The sequence below is a fragment of the Myripristis murdjan genome, chromosome 19 (assembly GCF_902150065.1).
Source record: "Myripristis murdjan chromosome 19, fMyrMur1.1, whole genome shotgun sequence".
NCBI classification, from domain to species: domain Eukaryota; kingdom Metazoa; phylum Chordata; class Actinopteri; order Holocentriformes; family Holocentridae; genus Myripristis; species Myripristis murdjan.
The window spans coordinates 25,801,921-25,820,609 of record NC_043998.1 but is presented as its reverse complement, the minus strand read 5'-3'; the positions used below and the strand labels follow the sequence as shown (position 1 = coordinate 25,820,609).

The 18,689-nt window shown below is 41.4% G+C and overlaps 2 protein-coding genes across 2 annotated transcripts in view; one reads left to right on the top strand and one right to left on the bottom strand.

Moving 5' to 3' along the window:
* Positions 1-7,677, bottom strand: part of LOC115378262 (NACHT, LRR and PYD domains-containing protein 3-like) — an 88,201-nt gene extending 80,524 nt beyond the window's left edge. Inside the window, exon 1 of the mRNA XM_030078451.1 lies at positions 7,537-7,677. Coding sequence (XP_029934311.1) covers positions 7,537-7,677 — 141 coding nt within the window. The remainder of the gene's footprint in view (positions 1-7,536) is intronic.
* Positions 7,678-10,097: 2,420 nt separating this feature from the next.
* The window catches only part of LOC115377768 (poly [ADP-ribose] polymerase tankyrase-2), a 39,590-nt gene continuing 30,998 nt past the window's right edge, over positions 10,098-18,689 (top strand). Inside the window, exons 1-7 of the mRNA XM_030077774.1 lie at positions 10,098-10,434; positions 11,691-12,098; positions 14,577-14,692; positions 15,694-15,802; positions 15,989-16,084; positions 16,829-16,865; positions 17,923-17,998. Coding sequence (XP_029933634.1) covers positions 11,717-12,098; positions 14,577-14,692; positions 15,694-15,802; positions 15,989-16,084; positions 16,829-16,865; positions 17,923-17,998 — 816 coding nt within the window. The 5' untranslated portion in view covers positions 10,098-10,434; positions 11,691-11,716. The remainder of the gene's footprint in view (positions 10,435-11,690; positions 12,099-14,576; positions 14,693-15,693; positions 15,803-15,988; positions 16,085-16,828; positions 16,866-17,922; positions 17,999-18,689) is intronic.

The window sequence follows — 18,689 nt, the reverse complement described above, 5'->3', positions numbered from 1 at the left end:
AAAGGTTTTCTGCCAGTGAGGTTTTGTCAAAGCTCTTTGACAGTGAAGTGACACAGAGGAGAATGTGTCTGAGACAGAGGATCATGTTGAGGAGGACTCTGGTTATGAGGCATCCTCTGATGAGAATGAAACCCTCAGTTCTGACCCTCCTGTTGTCTTTCAACCACCAGCAGACACGTTACCTTCCAAAAATGGAGAGGTATCATGGTCTCTCTCCCCACATGAACAACAGGGTAGACTCAGTGCTGCTAATGTCATCAAAATGGTTCCAGGCCCCAGCAGATACGCTGTCAGCCATGTCCAAGACATAAAATCAGCATTTGAGCTCTTTGTAACACCATCAGTCAGAAAGGATATACTTGTAATGACAAACTTAGAGGGGAGGTGTGTGTGTGGGACAGCTGGAAAGACTTGGATGTGACCCATTTGCAGGCCTACATTGGGTTACTCACTCAGAAGTTGTGTTTCTTTTTCCTGGGGTCAAATTGACCCCGAACATAAGACATGTTACTATCCTTGATAATAGAAATTGATTTTCTTTCCAAATGTTATAAATAACAAAAATCTGTTCTTAGAAATAATATACAGCCATTAAAACACCAAAAAGATATTTCTTTCCAATTTTAGGTCAATCAGTGAGATTTTATGGTGATTTGCATATTTTTCCATAGTCGCGTAATAGGAATACTGGATGTATAAGTGGGGGTGGGGGGGAGTTATGTTTTATTTAAAGGACTATTTAGGTAGTCAACAAAGAAACATAAAGTACCTGACACATAAACTTTGGTAACAATTTTAATTATAATAATTTTGTTGAGGTTTAAACTGCTGGGGTCAAATTGACCCCAAACATAAGGGATGTTAGTAAAATTTGAACATAACAGGAGGGTTAAATAAATAAAGCAAAACAGACACTGGATCATAAATCACTCGGTATTCTATACAATACATTAGTCTTTCCATATCTCATTTACTGTGCAGAAGTCTGGGGTAATAATTACACAAGCACAACACATCCACTTCTAATTTTACAAAAGAAAGCAATACGGATCATTCATGGGGCAGGATACACGGATCACACAAACTCATTATTCTTACGGTCAAAACTAATCAAACTGAAAGATATTGTGGAATTTCGGACAGCACAAATACTTTACAAAGCAAAAAATAATCTGCTGCTGCCAGCTAACATTCAGAATCTGTTCACTGGAAAGGAAGGGGGTTATAACTTAAGGGGAAAATTTAAGTTCAAAAAAATGAAGGCACGCACAACAAAAAAAACCTTTTTGTTTATCAATCTGTGGGGTTAAGCTAAGGAACAGTTTGGAGGCGACGCTAAGGGAATGGCCAGGCATGTATCCGTTTAAAAAAAGATTTAAGGAAATGATCTTCACAAGGTACAGAATTGAGGAGGGTGTTTGAATATTAGTGGGTGTTTAGTATTTATTTATTTTTCATTTCTTTTTGTTTGTTTTTGTTTGTCTGCTTGTTTGATGTTTTTTAGTTTATCATTCAGGTATCTTTGTGTTGTATTCAATGTATGTATGCTATATGTCTGTGTGTGAGATGCATATATGTACATGTGTTTATTGTGTGTATGCGTTTATTGTTCTGCGATATCAACAGGTGGGATATAATATAGTGTTTTTTTGGATGGATTATTAAGAGGGGGTGGGATCAGATAAGTTTTACTTCCTCCCACTCCTTTTCAGACATGTGACTGGGATCTATGTTGTTTGGTTAGGTCTGCCTTGTAATTTAATTATTTTATTTTATTTATTATTATTATATTATTATTATTATTATTATTATTATTATTCTATTTATTTTTTTTGTCCTTTCATTAATGCATAGTAATCTTATTTTTTTTTCACATGTCTGAAATAAACAAACTAAACTAAACTAAACTAAAAAATCTCCACAATACGGGGTGAGAAGGAAACTCGCTGCAACAAGCTTTCAACAAGCAAAAGAGCACAACGCCCCCTTGACTTAACCCTGAGATTAGTCACCATGGTTACGACTCCAGTGAAGACCCCATAACAAATGTCTGAATATCCTCCACATCCAGGTGGGTCTTCATGCTGGGCTCCAGTGCTCCTGTCTGGTTCCAGGACCAGAAGTCAGGGATTACAACACTCAGGCTGGGACAATATGCTTATCTCCTGATCCGATACTATCATGACACCTGGGAGCCGAACAATATCTATTGCGATTCTTAAGTATGCTCTTATCCTCGTTGTGGAAATGTGTCAGAAACTGTCCCTCACTGTCAGTCCAGCTGGAGAAGCAGAGCTCCTCTGAACGGCCTCGCTCTCTAGTCTGTGTGTGTAAAGTTTGATGAGGCTGTGATTCTCCTAGAGGTCACTAGAGGTCATTTTCTCCAGCGACGTCCAGTGTGACAAAAGTCTCTGCCTGCAGTGAAATGGCTGCTATGGGGGCCAACATCATCATACAGGAATCAAATGTGGCTCATTGAATCCACAAGAGTCTCAGCTTTCCAGTCAAAGCCAACTGATGCAGCTCCAAGACTGTTTAGGCCCCAGTCTGCACACACACACCATTTTACAACAGGCCACAAGAACAAATGTGGACTGCAGGCTTTGGGGCCCAAACTGCATGGGATTAGCAGAAGGTGGGCGTGTCTGCAAAGGGGAGAGAACCCATTTTCTTTCACACAGCTGGAGGTCAGAGGTTAAAAAAAAAAAAAAAGTTAACATTTAGCCCATGTTAGAAACAATATTTTTTTCAGAGTTCTCAAGTTCTGTAAATGCATTGTGAAAATAATACAGCAATGTGTTGAACCTTGTGTTTTTTTTTTTACCTTGAACCTTGATGTTGAAATGAAAATATACTTTTGAATAATTAAGTATTTTTAAAAGAGATTACTTTAACTCAAGTAAAACATTTGACTGAGCAGCTTCCACTGGCAGTGCAGTAAAATTTGACCAGGAGGATCTACACTTTAACTCAAGTCATGGGCATCACTGCTCACGGTGAAGCACTTCCATGCTGACGTGTGTGTGTGTGTGTGTGTGTGTGTGTGTGTGTGATGTGAGCCATGGTGCATCACATACACCATTGTCTGAGCAGCACAGGATCAGATTTATCTGTCAGTCAATGTGAATCTAAACTTCAGACACAGGTGTGTGAAGAACTTGTGAGTGCAGGTGGACGTGGAAATGTTCTCAGGTGTTTTGGTGCAAAACATCAAACAGCATCACAGTTTGTGGAAAACAGCACAGACTCAGATGTGTTTTGGTTGAACAGCTGTATTGCAGAGCAGGGAGCAGTCATTTCTCTCTTTGCAGTCTCTTTTCTTGATCTCCTTACTACTTGCTCTGCTATATAACCTCATGTCATCATATTCCATCAGGCTCACAGTCTGACAGCTGTCTTACTTTGTGTCTGAAGCTCCAGGTTCATCACTGAAGTTTGGAGTTCGTCCTTTAGACCGGTCACTCTTCATGGACAGACAGCTGGACACTGCAGACTCTGCTCTGTGGTAGGAACCTCTGGAAACACAAATGTTTGAAACATGTTATTAGTTCTTGTAAATCAGGGTTCCAGACTAACTTTTCCACTAGCAGCACTGGTGCTCCCAGCTTTCCCAGTTGCTCCCAGCAGCTCATGGTTTGGTCACAGCCTTTTTTTGTGAGGGGGGGTCCAGCTAAAAGAGTGGATGTGGCTCATGATCTGAAGCATCAGTTTCAGTGTCACGTCTACTTTCTCCATGCTCCACAAACAGATTTCACAAGAAAACAGTGAACACAGACTGCACTCTAACAGCTGTCTTACTTTGTGTTTGAAGGTCCAGGTTCAGCACTGAAGTTTGGAGTTCGTCCTTTAGACCGGTCACTCTTCATGGACAGACAGCTGGACACTGCAGACTCTGCTCTGCCCTCCTCTTCCTCCATACAGTCACTCATCTTCTGATTTAAGTCAGTCTAAGAGGTGCAAACACACACACACACACACACACACACACACACACACACACACCAAAGGGATGATATATGGGTTGATGTTCTACTTTCATAATGGACAACAGGCATTAACTGTATTAAATGGAGTCAGTGCAGCTGCACATGAATAATGTGTGTTTCAACATATTTTTTGTGGAAAAGTCAGTTATTTTGTTGCTATTTTATATTAAATCTATATTTATAATATTTTTTTTGTTGTTTTTTCTTCTTCAATTCTAACAATGTTACTTTGCAAATGTATGATTTATTTTTTAAAATTTTATTATTATTACTTACTTACTAATTATTTGTTGTATTTTTTCCGCTGATTTGCTCATGATTTTGTTTCCCATGTCTCAGAAAATAATAAAGTGAATTTACAGAGGTGACAGAGGGTTAATAATAGACACACTGAAACACACACACACACACACACACACACACACAGTTGTCCCTGTCTTCATAGATCACATGTTGCTCTTCACTCCTCTTTACTCACTTTGCTGAGATGTGAATGTCGTCTTTTTTACTGAATATATTTTACAGTCACAGAAAAATACAGACATCAAAAAATTATCTAAAATGTCAGTGTCAGAATATTTTCCCAGAGCAACAGCAGTCATCCCTACATTAAACACATTGAGGTATTTGGTCAAAATATTTCATGATATTTGATTTAGTCTCTATCACCTTACAGTGAAATTTGACATTTTAATTTGAATTCGTCATGGCAACCAGTTTCATGCATGCAGCGTTTGGTCTTTGTAAAGGAGCCGGGAGCCGCTGATGATCTGCACAAATAAATGCAGATTCACAAATAATTTGTGAAGCACAGATTCCCTTTAGGAATGCACAAATGAAAGAGTGTGAATGCAGCAGAACTCATGGACATGTTTCCCTGTTTCTGTCCAATCCAGAGGCTGCGTTCCAGACGCTGCGCTCACCAGCAAATCCTGGTGACGTCATGAAACCTGCAAATCTTTCTTTCAGTAGTTTTGGTGGCGCACCGTGTTCCCTTCATGTCTTTTTCTTGTTGTTGTTCTCAGAGAACTGAGCCTCAGCAGAAAAACACAAACTCCTTTCCATCAAATCTTCAAAGCAGATGATGCTTTCTTGTTAAGGAGCCACAGGTTTGGTCCTTATTCTCTTTTCTGTGTTGAGGGACCAGAGGCCTGTTCTCACCCTGACAAACAGGAAACACTTTGCTTCCTGTTCAGGCTGGAAAAAGAAAAAGCCACAGGCCTGTTCAGGGCCCTGGGAACACAGGAGCCCTGCTCAGTTTGAAAACTATGTGGAGATTTGTATTTTTTTTTTTTTTAATGAATTAAGTTATTCATTTGTTCATTTTCCAATGGCGAGTTTCATACACACAGATCAGTCTGTATTTCCTGTGGAATAAACGGAATTAAACGGCTTTAAAAACGTGATGTCTGACGTATAGAACTGGCTAACATTTGTTTTTACCGCCTTGTCAGATTTTTTTTTCATCACCATAAAGAAAATCATCACTGATTTACTTTTTAAATTTATTTCTACCAGATGAACTCAACAGTGAAAAATGCAGCTTGAAAATTACGTCAGACAAAAGTAGAGACTCACGGCAGAAGCAGAGGTTGGTCTCATGATGACCAGTTTCCCTCCTTCTTTATTCCTTTGTTTCTTTCTTCTTGGACTTGAACTCAAAGATGAAACAGAAATCCTCTCCTGACGTCCGAACGTGAGCAGCTCTTCTACATCATGACAGTGAGACAGTCCAACATTAATGATGACGATGAGCCTGCTGGTCGCGGCTCGTCCAAATCTTCAACCAAACTTTTACTTTCACTTGTGCTGCGTTTACGTCCTCATCGGACTCATGGGAGAATTCAGCAGCTCCCACCTGCATCCCTGTGCTTTAGGACTCTGGACGTCATGAGGTTATAATCTGATGCCGTGAAGGCTTTGGCCAGTAAACTCACACTGCTCCCTGTTTCATTTAAACCCCCGCAGAGGAAAACAAAGCATGTGGGGACAAAATCTCCTCAGACGGGACTTTTACTTAGAAATGTTCCGCTGTGGCCCGCTGAGGTTTTAACAGAGCAGGTTGGTTTTCGTTCACAGAAAACTCCGTGCCGCGAGCTGACATTTTGAAACGTCAATTCGTCTTTGTTGGACGATTTGGTGAGGCGTTCACGTGCACTTCCTGCCGGGAAGGTGAAGTGTCTGATGATCCCGACACCACCCGAACGCGGCACGACTCACCTGACGTTACATGCTCACCTCTGACTGTGTGTGTGTGTATGTATGTGTGTGTGTGTGTGTGTGTGTGTGTGTGTGTGTGTGTGTGTGTGTGTGTGTGTGTGTGTGTGTGTGTGTGTGTGTGTGTGTGTTCAGATGTTTGTTTGTTTGTTTGTTTGAAAAGCAGAGTGTGTGTTTTCTTCTCCGTCCTCATAAACACACAGTGAGGTGATTCTCAGTTGGTTCTTGTTTTGCTGAAAAGGCTCTGAGCCGCTCCTCTGTCATCAGTGGCGCTTTGCCTCCATCTAGTGGTGGGAACACGGAATGACATGCTGCCTACCTCCTGCCTGTGGCTCCGTGTGTGTGTGTGTGTGTGTGTGTGTGTGTGTGTGTGTGTGTGTGTGTGTGTGTGTGTGTGTGTGTGTGTGTTTAGAACTGGGACTTGTTTCTGTTGCCCCAAATAATAAGACTAAATGGAAACTAAGATTATCAGATTATTATTAATATTAGTAGTAGTAGTAGTAGTAGTAGTAGTAGTAGTAGTAGTAGTAGTATTATAGTTGTTTTTTAAATCATTTTTTTCGTAATTATACATCATTATCACTAGTAATATCTTAATGACACAGTGCTGAACTAAATTACACTAAATAACATTTTTATACTTTAACATATTTTACGGGCAAATACTAAGCCACCTATATCAAACAATGAGCTTGACCTACAAAGTTAATTACAGTTATCTACAAAATCAGAGGTGGGTAGTAACGCGTTACATTTCCTCCGTTACATTTACTCGAGTAACTTTTTGGATCAATTGTACTTCTAAGAGTAGTTTCAAATCACCATACCTTTCACTTTTACTTGAGTAGATTCGTGAAGAAGAAATATTACTCTTACTCCGCCACACTGGGCTCCTTACTTTTCTTTTTACCCATCTTTTTTCCTACGCACAAATTTTATGTTTTATTTTGTCAGAGAGAGACTTAGATTGGCAAAAAGTCTGGTCCCAACTGGCGCGCGTTGGACGTGTCACAGGAAACAACAACAACAACAACAACAACAACAACAACAACGTATTTGTTTCAAATCAGTGTTCTGAAATTTCTGAAATGTCTTCATTTAGGTACATAGCCTAAATCAGGGGCACATAATGTTAAGACAATGTATTTTATTTTATTTTATTTTATTTATGAATTTTAAGTTGTCCGGTGGGGCAAGTAAATTTCTCTTCCACTTGTCCTACAAAAAAAATCTACTTGTCCTGGACAAGCGTTAATGTCGAGCCCAGACTGTCACCATTCCAGAACGCAGGCGACAAAGTAGACTGTGTCATATTAACATGCTGAAGCCGTACCTGGAGAGGGCCGCTTGCTTTCCCTCTACTGTCAGAGCAGAGGTCAAGGCTGCCGGGGCGCTGTCCAGTGCTGAAACCACCGGTCAGGGCGGCTCCGTCGTGGTGCTGTCCAGTGCTGAAACCACTGATCAGGGCCGCCATAGACATAGAAAGAGGCTAGATTGGCCACTCCCCCTTTTTTCACGGCAGAGTTGGCGGCTATCTTGAAGCGGTCGACCGCCCAAACACAGAGTGGGACTCGGTCACAATAATAAAGCTTGTCGATGGAAAATGCCTCAACATTGTGCAGCCTGTGATTGTAAAAACCGACGTACTGAACAATCCAGAATCACCTTCCACATGTAAGACACATGTTTAGTTTAATTTGGTCTTTATAACTTACCCATTATTACTTACCAGGGACCACCTGAGCCCCCCCAAAAGCTAGGGAAAACCCTGTACTCAGTGTGCATTTTAAACAAATTCCCTCAAGCCATTCCCACAGCATAGACTGTTTAATGTATATTTTGGGTCTAATGTTAATGCTTGACTTTCTACTGAGCCATTGCAATCATTATTATTTAGCTCTTGTTTTTTTACGGACTAGTTATATAGATTATATTTTAATTATTTGAACTGCCCCACAATTCCATCTCTTTTGTAATCCGGAAGCCAAGCAACTACATTTCGTTGCAAAAAACTCACTGCTGTTTTTTTTTTTTTTGTTTGCTTGTTTTTTGTTTGTTTTTTTTTTTGTTTGTTTGTTTGTTTGTTTGTTTGTTTTGTGCAATGACAATAAAGAGAGTCTAAGTCTATTTGAATACTAATGTGTGTGTTAATCTTGGTGGTCTGGCAGAGTGTTCACAGGTACAATAACGACATGAGAACCTCAGATGAAGAACCATATTTTTTCACATTTTAGATCACATTTCACAGTAATGTGTATATATTTACCTTGAATTTGATTATATCAGAAAGAAAATGATCAAATGAGGCCCTCTGACAAAGAACCATATACGCATGTTTTCACATTTTAGATAATCACCAACATTACACTATTTAGACTAATATGCCTATCACATTAATGTGCATATATTTAACTTGAAAATTGATCATCTGTCCTTATTCTACTGACAAAATATATTTCTTCCATAGGCCTAATCTTTTAATATATGGCCATGAGAAACCGAAATTGATAACAAATGGACTGACAGGCATCTTAAAATTCGCCATGCCTAATGATAAAGTGCTTTCTCATGGGCATCTGAGGGGAAAAAACATGCTTCTAGCGAGAATTTAACCCGAGTCTATAAATAATAAGTCTTGTGTGATAACAACTATACCACTACAACTTCAAAATATTCAAGGGGAATAGATATTTATTTCCGAAAGCTTGTATTGGTAATGTACAGTGAATGTACATTACCAATACATGAATGTGCGGCGGGGTTGACCGCAGCAAGATGGCGCCGCCGTCGGACGTCAGTCTACTGGGATTCCAGCGTGAGGCGTCCAGTCTACCTATATCTGTCTGTGCACGAGCCTGCGCAAACCTCAGCCGCGCGCACGTTGCTGCACGAGCGAGGTGCCGTCTGCAGAAGCCGCTGGCCAGGGGCGCGCTCGGTTTGTGTCCGCGGGGCGCATGACGGGGCGGAGCTTGAACCTTAAAAAAGGACTGTTCAAAACCAGCAAAACCCTGTAAGAGGAGTTCATCATTGCTTTATTTATTTTTTTTATCTAATTTATTTTAATGTATTTTTTTTTTTAAGTTGTGGTTGTGGTCGTAGTACTAGTAGAAGTTACGGAAGTAGAAATATTAGTTTTAGAAATACTTTCTTTTACTCATCTGTTTCCCTTCATTAGTATGTAAACAGTTTGACAACTGTCTTTCACAAACGGTAAAGAAATTATTTTGCAGTAACAGATAATTCAGAATAAAGCAAGATAAACTGTCATAGCTCAGCCAGTATATCAAAATAATTACAATAAATATTTGAAAAAACAAAAATTCAGGCTTTATTCACAGAGCAAGTCAGCATATGCACATATAGATATACATCTATGTACACACACACACACACGCACACACACACACACACACACACACACACACACACTACAACTACTACTACTACTACTACTGTTACTGCCGCTACTACTACTACTACTACTACTACTACTACTACTATAATAATAATTTTCTTCTTCTTGTTATTATTATTATATGACAATAGTACTGTTGAGATGGCTGTTACAGAATAACAGATGCTGTAGCTGTAGCCTATATGTGTGGCTACAGATTCTGTAGCCTATATGTGTGTGTATCTATCTATCTATCTATCTATCTATCTATCTATCTATCTATCTATCTATCTATATTAATCACTTAATTAGCCAAACTCATTCTGTCTATCTGTCTTCCTAATAGACAGACAGGCAGATAGATTTTTTTTAGTCGTCACATGAGAGCCTGTGGTTCGTGGTGGGAGTTGAGAGGTTTGTGGGAGAGGAGCTCCGCCCGCTCGGCGCACTCAGGCGGACAAACGGAGGCAGCCTGTGTTTGGAGCAGCCCTGGTCTCGGGGTTTCTGGGCGTGCGGCGGCGGCGGCGGCGGCGGCGGCTCGGCGGAGCTCGGTCAGCAGGTTCACCTCTTACATAAGCTGTGTTTTCATCCGCAGGGTGACACTTTGGCGTCCAACCGAGCCAAGCAGCCCGGCCGAGGGCCATGCAGTGAGGCAGAGCAGCGCCGGACGAGCCCGAGGAAGAGGAGGATGAAGATGGAGGAGCGGAGCCTGACTGACAGCCAGTCGCGGATTATCTAATTCATCAATGGACCCGCACTGAAAAAAAAAAAAAAAAAAAAAAAACACACTATAAAATTCCTATAATATTCCTATAGGGACTTATAGTGTGCTCAGCGGTGAGTTACTGGAGGCCTGGCAGTGTTTTCACAGCGGCTGTAATATTCCTGTGGTTTTCAGGAGTGTATTATAGGCTGCTTTTATTATAGGCTGCTTTTACTATAGGCTGCTTCGGGCTCCCCAGTTTATTTGCCTTTATTGTGCTTTAATGATGCGCGCTCACATCCTATTTATTCCTATAATATTTCCAAAATGTTCCTACGGTAGCAGTGTGGCTCTCTGCCTTTGTTGTGGCTCATGATCTTTTTATTTATGGAATCACTATGATATTCCTGTAATATTTCTGTGGGAAGCTATGAGTGTGGCCTGTGGTCTTCTATAGTGAATTTGCAGTATTGTGTTTACCTCCCTTGGTATCACAATTTAATATTATTCCTTATAATGTTGCAAAAGGAATCACAATACATCTATTTGTGGTAGTCAGTGGTGAATTTATGGTGACTGTATGACATTTATTTTAATATTTCACATGGTATTAAAATATTTCCTATAATATCCATAAGAGTGGTGTAGTTTACGATTCTACTTCTATCTAGTAACGGTGAAATAAGATCTCCATAAAATACCTATAATATATTTAATCAGTTCGAGATTTCTCTCTGAAATTTGGTGTAGGAGTGTCTGTTACTTTGCCTATTATTTCCCCCCCCAATCTCAAACAAAATAGTACCACAATAATATAGCAAATAGGGGTGTAATGGGAGGTAGTTAATCCGTGATCTGTGCAGGTCAGCTCCCATGGTTCAATACACACATGGACCGAGGATTAGCTTGCAAAATTTAACTATCTTGGTGAAATAAAATTTTACAACGACTATTACTGTTTAAGTATTAATTCCAAAAATCTCAATGCAGAGCTGCATTGAAAAGAGAGGTAAAAGAAATGCGAGCTGTTTTTTTTTTTTTTTTTTTTTTTTTTTTTTTTTTTTTTTTTTTTTTTTGCACATGAAGAAAGCATGCTGTTGTTCACATTGCAATCAGAAAGCAAAATAATTTTTGTCTCCTTTTTTCCCCCCAAAAAACGTGATAACATTTGAATTCAACTGTCAAATTAGCAACAGAACACAACAAACAAACTCTTCAGACAGGCCTTTCTGAAAAGCTGCACCTGCACCTGCATTTCTAGTCTCGGTGACGTTCCATCCCTAAACGTTCCTGTTGGTGTGTTTAGTGTGTCTGTGTTCAGTATTTTTCCCTCTCTGTGTTTTGCTTGTGATCCTGCTCTAGTGTCTGACGTTCTCCTGTCTCCCTGCAGGGGGCGACGTCGAGGCGCCGGCCTGCATGGCCTCGGTGGCCGCCGGGCTCTGGGCTTCGTCCGGCTGCTGCTCGCACTCCAGACTGTCCGCCAACGGCACTCTGAAACCCGCGGGGCGCTCGCCGGCCACCATGTCGTCCAGCCGCAGGTGTTCGGGCGTGTCGGGGCTGGCGGGCGGAGCCGTGTCCCCGGGGCCCGTGCTGGCGGAGGTGGTGGAACCCGGCGGTGGCGGTGGCGGGACCTTTGCGGCGGCGGCGGGGGCGGGCGGCGGGGCGGAGGCTCACCGGGAGCTGTTTGAGGCCTGTCGCAACGGAGACCTGGAGCGAGTCCGCAAGCTGGTGACGCCCGAGAACGTGAACAGCCGAGACACGGCCGGCAGGAAGTCCACGCCGCTGCACTTTGCCGCAGGTGAGCGGGAACACGAGCAGATAATATCATGTTTTTTTTTCAGCAAAATATTTAACACACTTCAGATTCACAGGTTTTTTTTTAATGAAATGACCTCACGTGACCTCTACTTCCTGTAACACAGTGACATCATCCTGCTCCAGTGGCTGTAAAGTAAAATTTCAACCAATAAAACCTTCATAAACCGTTAAACATCCCCTCTCATCCACCTGTCCCTTCAAAATAAAAGTGTGTTTGTCTCCCAGACTGAGATCCTGTTAGTTTGCACTTGTGACTGATCCTTCCCTGCACCGCGTCCCACCCAAACTTCCTGTTTCAACAGGAAATACATCAAATCAACATGAAGAGTCCAGTTCACGGGGTCTTTAGAGTTCATCAGGGCGTTTTATTTTGTAATTGAGGTTGACAAAATTCCTTGGTATTCCATGACTTTTACCAAGAGTTTATTAAATTTCCTGACTTTCCCAGTCTGGAATAGACCTTTTAAAGTCCATGACTTTCCAGAAAATCTCAGGACTCATGGGAACCCTGGATATAGACGTACACACACACACACACACACACATACACACACACACATACAGAGTACCCCACATAAATTCCATACTCACAAGCACACACGCTGTAGACAAAAGCATTCACATACACACATAATGCTGATGAACACCTACACACACATTGCGGTTACACCCATACATAAACACACATTCATGAAGAAAGTGCAGAGATACACACACACACACACACACATACACACATGCTGCATCATTTCTTTGCTCATCCAAGTGCTGTGAGCCAAATGTCAGACAGATCTGATCCGAGTTTGATAAAGCTCTGAGAAACGATGTGTCGATGCGGTCGCTGTCACTTCGTTTCGTTGCTGTCAGCAAAAAATAAATAAATCAAATAAAAGTAGAAAAACGGTGAAAATCCTAAAGCTGCAAACCGAAAAACACAATCTGAGTCCGCTTGAGAAGAGGGAGATTGACCTCTGCTTTTTTTAAACCTCTTCAGCTCCTTGTCCTTGTGCAGCCGAGCTTTTTTCAAACATGCAGAACTTTATTTTGAAACTCTAGTGGCGATCCTGAGGTTTCCACAGATGCCGAACACGAGCTGCTGCCTTCCAGGGAAATGAGTCTAAAATGATGCACGAGACATCTTTTCTATCTGATGTGATTCTGCAGTCAAGTTCTTCCACCCCAAACTGTCCATCAGACTGCCACGTGGTGCTGCCCCCTGGTGGCTGAGTCGCTGTGGTTCCTAAACGCTGTGTGTCCCAGTACTTCTGTCCATATAGGGTCTGTCTCAATCGAAGGGCTAGATGACTTCTAGGTCTCAGCCCACGGTGCCCACGTAGGAGGCGTCTGACGTAGGTGCCGATATCAAGTTTACCGGAACTAAAAGTTTAGTGAATTGGGACGGTGTAGCCTGCGGAGGATTCCTACGTCATTATTATCGAGGCTTCCCGAAGCGCATTCGAGTGAAGCAGTGTAAAATGCTGAAGTAGGTTTGGGAGGTGTGTCGGTGAACACCTGTGCATGAAACCAAACGATAAGCAGCTTCAACGCTCTCAAGATGGACAACATGGATTCTGTAGTTTTATGTATTTTATTTTATTTTGTCTTCGTGGAGATGCAGAAAATTAAGATAATTGTTACACCTCACAAATTGCAACAGACTATGCTAATAAAGTAACTGTACACATGGCTACATTGTAACGTAACTGATGCGCTGATGGTTGCTATGGAAACATCATGCAAAATGCCTATCTAACTCATCTAACTAAACTTGCATTTACAGGCGAATCTATGGTGGTGATTATAGGCATGAAAACTTATCAAAACATCATGATATAAACATTAAGACGGTCTAAAACAGGCTTCATAATTCCAGCAATGGTGGCTGATCCAGAAATTCAACTGGACCTAAAGGTACCCTGGGAAGTAGGCTGTGATGTCGGCCGCGAAGCATCGTGGAGGTGTTTCCTGCAAATGAGTCAAAAACAGGCTGGATCGGTCGGCTGCATTTGCAGGACCCCGCGTGGTAAAACTGAACTGGGACAGCACTTGTTGCGCCGCCGTGACGTAAGCAGCCTACAAATACGACCTGGGCAGCTACAGCCTTTGAATTGGGACAGAGCCCCTGTGTAGGTTTTAGAGATACACTAATCGAGTAAACAATCGTGCTCAACAGATGTGAGACTTGAGATGTGAAGCGGACGTCCTGGAGGCTCTTGAGTGCTTCTCTGTGTGAAGTCTCCACTGAGCTGAGGGTTTGTCCGGGCGCTCCAGCAGCCACGGCGGCGCTCGGCCTTACTGTAAACTCCCTGAATAATTCATGTTTACTGTACGGGACGAGACACAAAGACGTCTGGAGCTGCAGACGTCATGAATTATGAACCAGATGGATTATGAATGATCTGTGATGGAAAAGGGGTTCACGGTCCCTCTGTGTGTGTGTGTGTCCCGGTCTCTGCAGGTTTTGGTCGCAGGGACGTGGTCGACTTCCTGCTGCAGAGCGGAGCCAACGTTCACGCCCGGGACGACGGAGGGCTGATCTCCCTGCACAACGCCTGCTCCTTCGGCCACGCAGAGGTACGAGGACGGGCTTCAGGGGCTCTGGCTTTGTTTTCCTGTTTTTCTGAAGGCAGTCTGTTTTGCATTTACACTCTCTGACAAAAATGCCTGGAGGCTGACAAAGTGCTGAGTTGTTTTTACGGAATCAAAGGTCGAGTGTTATTTTGTGTGTGTGTGTGTGTGTGTGTGTGTGTGTGTGTGTGTGTGTGTGTTTTTTCCTTGTTATGGTCGCCAAGAGTAGAAAAATGTTCATCTTTTGATAAAATGCTGCACGTGACCCTTTTTATCAAACTGTCTAATCACAGTGGGGAAGGGGCCGGACAAATACCACAAGGACTAACGGTCATATCCTATTTATATTTGCTGATAAAATTAGAGCAAATGAGCCATTACCTCTAGGGTTTGGTACCAGTACTGGCTCTGGTACGTGGATTTTGGTGCTGGCCCCAAAAGTGCCTGTTTTTTTCGGTACTTTACTCCCTCTGTAATAACACAAAATGTGGTTTCAGTCGTGCCTGATGTCAGGACTGAACTGTCAACTGTAAATACGTAAGTAGGCAATGCTATTTTTTGTTTTGTTTTTTTTTTGGCTAAAAATGGAAAGTAACCAAGAAATTAGACAGAAACAGTGAGCTGTGGTGGACAAAAATATTAAAAGTCACATTTCAAATGGCCTGAAAGTGAGTTTTGTAAGAACTCAATGACTGATCGATACTGATCAACAACACCATCACACCTCCTGCAGATCTATTAATATGATCATTTATCCCTTTTTGGCTTTTTGAAATTATACTAACTGCACCTTTAAGTCACTGTTAAATTTTTGTCTCTCCACCTCAAAGGGATTTGAACTCACCAGAAGGTGTGAGCTTCAACCTTCAGCCCAATCTGTATTCAACAATAATTCTTGCACTTTTCTTTCCTATTTCTTTTCTATTCTGTTTTATTTCTATTCTATTCTGTTCTATTTCTATTCTGTTTGGTTCTATTTGGTTCTGTTTGGTTCTGTTTTGCTGCAGGTGGTGAACTTGCTGCTTCATCACGGCGCCGATGCAAACTCAAGAGACAACTGGAACTACACCCCGCTGCACGAGGCTGCCATCAAGGGCAAGATAGACGTCTGCATCGGTACACACACACACACACACACACACACACACACACACACACTAACACTCACACTAACGTGCACACATATACACACACTCACTGATCCGGGTGAAAGCCTCAAAGAAATAAAGACAAATATGAGAATGTATGTGAGCTGTCTGTGAGCTTATTTGTGTGTGTGTGTGTGTGTGTGTGTGTGAGCAGTGCTGCTGCAGCACGGCGCCGAGCCGACCATCCGGAACACAGACGGCCGAACAGCTCTGGACCTGGCAGAACCGTCCACCAAGGCAGTGCTGACAGGTGAGGGACACACACACACCCATACACACACACACACACACACACCCATACACACACACACACACACACACACATACACACACACAGCCCACTTCTTTCCGCTAGAAAAATCTCACATCGGTGGAATCGGTTTCGTTTGGCCGTGTTAGAGCTTCACTGTTTGGTCTCAGTGATAAATCTCAAGCTCAGAAAAGTAAAAAATAAAATGCATAGATTATTTTCAGAAATGAATGTCTAAGATCTCACCGGGACGAAATAAAATGTTGCAATTGCAATTTAAAAGTAGATTAAGTAGATTAATAATTGTCAAGAATTTTCAGGTCATTGTGTATACCATGAGCCACAGCCCCCAGTTTCCCTGTTTTGCTGTTTGGTGTTCTCCAGGCTCATACTGTCTCAGAAGTTGTTTTTTTCTTCTTTGATTTAAAATGACTTCTCAGTCGGTTGTTCAACAAGTAATTCATCCTTCCGGGTTTGGCTTTAATTGAGGGATTTCACGCTCTGCTGGGTCAGAAAAATCTGTTTCTGAACTTTTTTTATGGAGCCTTTTCAAAAACCAGTCGCAGCAATTAAAAGCACATCAGCTGTCAGGATAAAACAAACAGAGACACCGAGCGGCTGTCTTTGTTCCTGAAGAGCTGACACTTTGGAGATACAGCAGCTTTTCTGCTCAACAACAGCAATATGAAAATACTGAGTCTGGATTGTATCTGTTTTTTTGTTTTTTGTTTTTTATCCTCACAGGTGAATACAGGAAAGATGAGCTGCTGGAGAGCGCGAGGTACGGCGCTCTTTCGTTCTTGATCCTTGTGTTTATGTCAGTGATTTTTATGTAGTTGTTTTTAACATTTTATAGCTGTAGCACATTTTTTTTATTGCTGTTGATTGTTTTTTATTTATTTTTTTAATTTTACTTGTTAAAATTAAAAAGCCTCGCCTGCTAACGCCCTGCCAGAGACGACGTAAAACACCGCTGAGCAGATCCTCCCTGCCTTCACTGTAGTGACTCGCTTTAATTTGGTTCAGTAACTCAGAGAATTTCATAGTGTTTTTGAATCCAGAAAGACTTTTCTCCACACCGGCTGTGCTCTCATGGTTTAAAAAGAGGTTTAGCGCCACATGTTAGCGTTCGTTCTGTCACACTCTTGTGCCAGATTTCTTCCAGCTGTTAAAAGAGTGAACAGATGTTTCTCACTTTTGCTGTTTTTAAGGAAAAATATTCACAAATCTAGCCGGGTGACCTCGATCTGCTACATCACAAATCCAGCAGCCAATCCTGTCAGCTGTTTTGACGGGACTTCAACTGATTTGTTTAAAAAAAAAAAAAAAAAAAAACATAAATAAAACCACAAGACCAAGTGGAACTGGCTGTTTCAGATGAACAATATGAATGTAACTAAGAGATTCACAGAAAGAAATGTTTTTTTTTTTTTTTTTTTTATGGTTAGATTATGAAATAAGCCAACCATAACCAGGGTTTATTTGCATATTCATAGCTCTGTGCAGTTTTAATGAAGGCAAGATTTAGATGACTGAGTTACTAAGTTATAGTAACTTTTAAATATGTCATTTTGATGAAGAAAGATTATTGTAGGTCCAGACCAGGAGAGTTTGCTCGGTGGTGTTTTACGTCGTCGCAGAGCCACACAGCAGCAGCCCGCTGGTTTTCTGTTCAGACACAATCAGAATCAGAATCAGAAAGATCTTTATTGCCAAGTTTTCACAAACAAGGAATTTGACTTGGGGTTAAGGTGCTTCACATAAATAAATAACACACAATAAAAGGAGCTGCCTTCGGCTGTGGGACTGATGTGTTTTGGTGCTGATGTCGCCAACAGGAGCGGGAACGAGGAGAAGCTGATGGCTCTGCTGACGCCGCTCAACGTCAACTGCCACGCCAGCGACGGACGCAAGGTCAGCAGCCGCTTCGGTGTCGCTCGCGCCTCAGACAGCAGAGTGTCGCTCTGAATCCAAGAAACAAACGCCATGACGCCATGATGGTGTGTCAGGGCCATCACAGGGGGAAGATTGACGGAGCCGGGGGATGGAGGGGGACCAGGGTCGATATTCTGAGAAAGAAACTCAGAATTTCAGAGATTAGAGAGAGATTGGAGAAAAATTCTCTGAGATTAAAGTGACAAATGTACGAGAAAAAACTCACAAATTTATGAGGAAAAAAGCCACAAAATTATGAAATTATAAAATCACAAATTTGCGTGAAAAGACCCAGACAGTCTCTGAGATTAAAGTTGTGAAGTTTATGAGAAAAAACATACAAGTTTATGAGAAAAAAGCTAAAAAACATATTAAATTATAAAGTCACAAATTTGCATGGAAAGACAGACAGTCTCTGAGATTAAAGTTATAAAGTTTATGAGAAAAAACGTACATGTTTATGAGAAAAAAGCCAAAAAAAAAAAAAAATTTAAATTATAAAGTAAAAAATTTGAAAGAAAAAAAAGAAAAGAATTAGAATTCTCTGAGATTAAAGTTGTAAATGTCTGAGAAAAAAACTGATAAATTTACGCAAAAAAAAAAAAAAAGCAGAAATTTTGAGATTACAAAGCCAAAATTGGCAAGAAAAAAACTTGGAAAATTGTTTTAC